The following is a 6,665-nucleotide window of genomic DNA, read 5'->3' as shown; positions in this document are numbered from 1 at the left end:
TGTATCGCTGCCGCAGCTCTAGCGCTCCTCACCTCTTCCAAACAGTCTTTCTCTCTGGTATGACTCAGATTCATTTCTTAACCTTGCCTTGTTCAGGGCTGCCAGATATTCACATAGAATCAAATCACTTGTTTTTCCAGGTCTTTGTTGTAAGAGGGATATAGGAAGCATCTAACTAGTCCACCATGTTGACCACCTAATTAGTCTGACATGTTGACCACAGCTTTCACTTTTTTTAAACAGTTCTGTTATTGTCTCTAGACTTACTTTTTCTACTTCTCATTCTGCTTACGTACTCTCTCCTTCCCCTTCTTTTTGGAAGTTTAAGGGATTTATTCTTCCCTGCTAGTATCATTTCCAGGAAAAAGGAGAAGATAGTACATAGACAAAAGGAGGCAATAAACATATATACAGTTTTAGAATTAGGTTATTGGTAGTCCAAAATTTCAGATTTCTTAGAGTGATTTTAAATTTAGAATATTTTTAATTTATATATGTTATAAAACTGTAGAAGGAAGAAATTTTTGATGCAAGATAATAAAAAAATAAACAACTTAGATTGTGTTTCTCATGTAATAATGGTGGTCTAGAAAAACACATGGATATAAGTTTGCTTAATTTTTAAAAAATATTTTCTTGTAGTTACTGTGGCATAAATGGCAGTATAAACTTAATATTGTGTTTACAGACCTCTTTCTGATAGTTCAGGTTTGCAGAGCCTTTATTTTTTATTATTGCTTAACCAATAGCTGTATTTATTTAATGCAATGCATACATTTATGTGTAGGCTTCATGCAGTTTATCCAGTCAGTTCCTGTTGCTGAAGTTCTTGACACAGAAGGAAGCATTCAGGTACATTATCTATTTTAAAGATTTATACAATTTATATTCTTTTTATAAAAATTCAATTTTTATAAAGTCTGTTTTTTTTGGTCTTGTTATCCTTCCTCCCTCGATTCTTTTTCTTTTCCTCAGAGATAAACATTGTTATCAATTGGAAACTCTTCTGTGTTAGTACATATAGATGCTATGTACTGCATTTATTGCACCCCTGTAATTCTTTTGTTCAGTCAGCACTTTTCTTAATACTTATCTATTTGTTCATTTCCTCTGATTTCTGAGAATTCTTAGTACTTGCATTTTAATTATTTAAGAAATTTGTACTTAACTTCATTCACCTTGTTAATGGAAACGGAAACTCTGGTGATGTAGTGGTTAAGAGCTACGGCTGCTAACCAAAAGTTGGGCAGTTCAAATCCACCAGGCACTCCTTGGAAACTCTCTGGGGGAAGTTTTACTCTGTCCTGTAGGGGTCGCTATGAGTCGGAATCGACTTGACAGCAACAGGTTTGGTTTTTTTGGTTTTTATTAATGGAAACAGTATTTCAGTAGCTATGCTTAAATGGTAATTATAAAAACTCATATTTACTTTCAGGAGAATATATGGTATGTGAGTTATACGCCAATAAAGCTGTTAACGCAAACAGAACCAGAAAAACTAATGTTCACTTTTAGGAGAATGGCAAAACAAAATGATAAGTAAACAGCTAAAAGAGTAAATTTATTTTATTTAATATTTTCCCGATGGAGTGGAAGTAGCAGCATGTGTTTTTGTCTTCACAGTCTGTAAGCATCATAATAAGAATGATTCTTTAGAGATAATACTTCTTAAAATCCAAATTTTAGAGTTTATTGACTACGTTTTAAACCAGAGACTTGTTGGTCATGATTTCAAAATGTCTAATTTGTTTGAAGATGTTGTAAACATGTAAATAATGTCATTCAGAACTTTTTTAGAAAATATGCACCAAGTGATAACGGACCTAATGGGATAAGTGCTGAGGTTATGGACACTTACGTTAAAAGCTGTGGTAAGTTTTTCAAGCTATTACTTTCCATTGGTATTGTCGAATAAAGGAAAGCAGGCCATCCTGGTGTTGCCATATTCATACACTCTTATTACACATTAACATTTCAGTGCTCTATCAGAAGAAGACTGTTGTGTTGTTGTTTTTAGGTGCTGTCAAGTCGATTCTGACTTATAGCAACCCTATGTATAACGGAACAAAACGTTACCTGGTCCTGCGTCATCCTCAACAATTGTTATGCTTGAGCCCATTATTACAGCCACTGTGTCAATCCATGTCATTGAGGGTCTTGCTCTTTTTCGCTGACCATCTTCTTTACCAAGCGTGATGTGCTTCTCAAGGATTTTTCCCTCCTGATAACATGCCCAAAGTAAGCGTGATGAAGTCTTGCCATCTCGCTTCTAAGGAGCATTCTGGTTGTTCTTCTTCCAACACAGATTTGTTCATTCTTTCGGCAATCTATGGTATATTCAAAATTCTTCGCCAACACCACAATTCAAAGGCATCAGTTCTTCTTCGGTCTTCCTTATTCATTGTCCAGAAGAAGACTAAAAGATGTAAAATGCTGTTAAAAGAAGACCCTCATGCTTTGACATAACAACAGTAACAAAATATAAGTTCTATTTAGTTTTTAATGGATGTATCTTTGCTAGCACTTTAATATTTTATAATTAAAAGGTATCTCTTCCTGGAAGCTGTTAGTTTTGTCCTTGATTTTCCCTGTTTTTGAGTAACTACAATTAAGTAAAGAGCCCTCGTGATGCAGTGATTAAGCGCTCAGTGGCTAACCAAAAGATTAGCAATTCGAACCCACCATCCCACCAGCTGCTCCTTGGGAGAAGGAGGTGGCAGTCTGCTTCCATAAAGAATTATAGCCTTAGAAACCTTATGGGGCAGTTGTGCTGTGTCCTAAGGGTTGCTATGAGTCAGAACACTCAACATCAGCAGGTTTTTGTGGCATTTAAGTAGATTACGGGAAAAGTCTCAGTTGGCAGTAATGATGTGGTAGACAAACCTCAAGAGCGAAGATAACAGTGCTGTGTTGAGACAGTGTGTCATACCGTATCTTTGATTCAGTTGCTATGGTCCTTTCCTGGAAATACATAAGTAGCAGTATGCCACAGAGATTTATTTATATTCTGAAAACATTTGTCTTCATGGAGCTTGTATTCTAGAGTATTATTTTTTACTTTCTTAAGGGATGGTTTTTTAGAGTTTAAGGGTAGGTTCGTGAAGGAATTGACATTAGAGTTGGGCACTAAATAATATATGGTATATAATATGTTATACCTTTTTTTTTAAGTAATCAAAGCTGGGGCTGGGAGCAAAAAGAGGGTTTTCTAGACCTATAACTGTATTTTAAATTTGCATATCATTTTATGGTATAGGAATTGCTTTCTTGTATACAATTTGTTTATTTTTATAATGCTTCTGTGTAGTAGTGTTCCACCTTATTTTGGACCTTATAACTCATTCCTAAATTTATTCTCAATGTTCCTTTTTTTCTGAGAACTGTAGTATTACTAGGAATTTTCAAAACATTTAAAATGTACTTATATATTTTAGACTCTTTCATAGTTTAAATTATTTTTGCTCTAGGAAGATAAACATGCATTACATGTAACTGAATTTGCTCAGAAAAATGATGACATATAATGTATTTAGATCTGAAGACTGTAAAAAGCACTGATGGAAACATTTGAGAGAGAATGTTTCCCTTCTTTTATTCCCACTTTTACTCTGTATTTCTCTCTCCTTTCTTCCTCCTTCCCAACCTCCTTTCCTTTCTTTTCCTGTTTTTCTCAGACATTCAAGTCTCTCTTTTCCATAATCTAAAAAAAATTACATGCCATCTAAAGACTCAATTAGACTGGGTATTTGAGATACGAATCACTCAAATGATTGGCAGTTTATACCGTCTTTCAGTTGGGCTTGTCAGTTGATTTACCTACGCAAACATAGCCTCTGTGGCTTGGACTTCTCAGAGCATGGTGGCTGGGGTCCTAGAGCAAGTATTCTAAGAGATAGGAAGTAGAAACTGTTGGTCTCTGAAGGCCTGTGCTGAGAAACTGGTCATTTCTGTTATATTCTGTTGGTCAAGGTGTCCACCTGGTTTCGAGGGGAGAGAACATAGAGCCCACCTCTAAATGAAGAGTCTCAGAGAATTTGTGGGCATCTTTAATCCACCACACCTAGTTCCCAATACTTGATCACGTGTAGTAATTTGCATGCCATAAAGCAATTTTATTTTATCTTTGTACTTAATTTTCAGAATACCGGTAACACCAGTTGCTGTGGAGTCGATTCTGACCCATGGCGTCACCATGTGTGTCAGAGTAGAACTGTGCTCCACGGGGTTTCCAGTGGCTGACTTTTGGAAGTATATTGCCAGGCCTTTCTTCCATGCTTCTAGGTCGACTCTAACTTCCAACCTTTCGTTTAGCAGCCAAGCAGGCACATTTCAGTGATCTTCCTAGGCATATTATCAATAGGAGTTTTGTACCCTTTGCAAGTATTGAGTAGCAAATAGATTTCTAAGTGAATCACGTATTGTTGAACTCAGTGCACTGGGTTTAAATGTGTTCTTTATGGATACCAAATTTAATATTCCTTAATAAGTCACTTTGTAGTTTTTCAATGAGGAGCCTTTAGTCAGCCTGTGGAATTGCATATTTTGCAGCAGTTCTAGAGCAGCACTAAAAGAGTGATACAGCAAATTTAATTTGAGAATTAGGTGAGAAATTAAAAACAGTAGTAAGAAAATTGAAGTTAAAGTAGCCGGTGGCATAGTGGTTAAGAGCTATGGCTGCTAACCAAAAGGTCGGCAGTTCATATCCACCAGGCGCTCCTTGGAAACTCTGTGGGGCAGTTCTACTCTGTCCTATAGGATCTCTATGAGTCGGAATCGACTCAATGGCAATGCGTTTGTTTTTTGTTTTGTTTTTATCCTGCTTTTGTATACTGTGGAATGTATAACCTGGTCTACATGTGTTTTTCATAATTCTTTTTTTCTTCTTTTACACTTACTGCAGCTGGCTATTGCGTGATTACATATATACTTGGAGTTGGAGACAGGCACCTGGATAACCTTTTGCTGACGAAAACAGGTAACAAAGAATGACTACCCTGGAATCTGTCTGTGATCAAAATAAGATGTATAGTAAAGATAAATCATAGAGTCTTAAAGGTCCTTTAAAATGGTATCTTTGAAGGACATGTAGGGTGAACTCCCATCATTGCATGTAAGAATCTCTTTAGCAATAATCCTATAGATTGCCATCTTGCTTCTACAGTTGAAATGTCTCTTTTGTTGGAAAGTCCATAATGTAGTCAGGCAGTCCTTTATTTTACTGTACAACTCTAGTTAGAATGTTAGAACATTCCTTCTCTTATTGAACTACACTTAACTCACTTCAACTTCTTTATTCTTTGCTTTTCTCCTTGGATTTCTATGGAGTAATCATTCTCATTCCTCTTCTTCCTGATAACTCTTTTGCACCATGGCTTTAAAAACCATCTGTATGCAAGCACATTCAGAACTATCGCTCTCTACCCCAGTCCGTTTCATTAGTTTCACAATCATATATCAACTTCTTTGAAATTCTAATTATACGGTCAGTTATAAAAGTCTCTTCCTAAAACCTACTTTTTACCTCATTTCCCCATCTTAATAATAAATAGCAGCAGCATCCATCCAGTTGTTCAAGCCTGACATCTAGGAGTCATTCTTTTGGCCTCCTCCTTATGTATCAAATCTATTAGCAAATCTTGCCTACTTCCAGAGTTGGTCATGAAGTCACCACCCACTGCCATGATTTCCACTGCTGTCACCCTAGTTGAAGCCACCAACATCTCTTGCCTAAACAATGTGAATGCAATCTGGACACTTTACTATGGCTTCTGTGGCTTGCCCACACTGATTTTCTACATGTTCCCTGAAAATGCCAGACTGCTTCTGCCTCAGAGAAGTGCCTTCGTTTTTTCTTCTTGGAGAGCTCTTTCAGATCTTTGCAAGGCTGACTTTGGTTATCAAATCTAAGTTCTAATGCATCTCCTTTGAGATGCCCTTTCTAACGCTCCAGTTTGAAATAACATAATCCTCATGCCACCCTCTCTCAGTTACTTTCTACTTACTACTGTTTTGTTTTCTTTATACCACTTAGCACAAACTGAAGTTATCTTTTTTTATTTAATTCAACAAATATTTACTGAGCATCTAACTGTGTGCCAGGTACTGTTCTAAGGGCTAGGTAATACCAAAGTGTACAGAACAGACAGAAATCCTTGCCCTCATGGATCTTGTTAACTTCTTATTGTCATCACCCCCGTTCAGAATACAGGTTCCCCCAGAGCAGGGACCTTGCCCATCCCGCTTACCACCATGCCTCCAGAGTCTTGAACAGTGCCTTGCTGAAGTGTTCAGTAAATCCTTGTTGATTAATGAACGAGCAAATATTTCTGCTCTTCCATGTAGTCTTTTCTTTGTGATAAATCAAGCTTATCCAGCCTTCCACAGAAAATAAATTTTCAAATTATTCTTTAAACTAGTCTCTGAGGTAAGACCATTCTCTGTTTCATTGGTATTCCCCCAAATTGAGACACTCAGAATTTAACATAATACAGCAAGTGTAGTCTGATTGTTAATATAATAAACGAAATAATTCCCTAATCTAGAACTTTACATATTCAAATTTAATTTATTGCATGTGAAAAATTGTCAGTGGTAGAATTTGCATATGTGAACCACTTTTGTGTCAAGGCCAGGCACTCCCTTTAATAACCAAGACCCAAGTAATA

At 36.5% G+C, this 6,665-nt stretch overlaps 1 protein-coding gene across 1 annotated transcript in view; it reads left to right on the top strand.

Moving 5' to 3' along the window:
* PIK3C3 (phosphatidylinositol 3-kinase catalytic subunit type 3) overlaps window positions 1–6,665 on the top strand; it is a 147,403-nt gene that overhangs the window by 107,130 nt on the left and 33,608 nt on the right. Inside the window, exons 18-20 of the mRNA XM_023735372.1 lie at window positions 788–852; window positions 1,787–1,871; window positions 4,901–4,975. Of these exons, the coding sequence (XP_023591140.1) occupies window positions 788–852; window positions 1,787–1,871; window positions 4,901–4,975 (225 nt within the window). The remainder of the gene's footprint in view (window positions 1–787; window positions 853–1,786; window positions 1,872–4,900; window positions 4,976–6,665) is intronic.

This window comes from Trichechus manatus, unplaced genomic scaffold, assembly GCF_000243295.1.
Source record: "Trichechus manatus latirostris isolate Lorelei unplaced genomic scaffold, TriManLat1.0 scaffold00078, whole genome shotgun sequence".
NCBI lineage: Eukaryota > Metazoa > Chordata > Mammalia > Sirenia > Trichechidae > Trichechus > Trichechus manatus.
The sequence above is the reverse complement of the archived record's forward strand: the minus strand, read 5'-3'. Positions and strand labels throughout refer to the sequence as shown.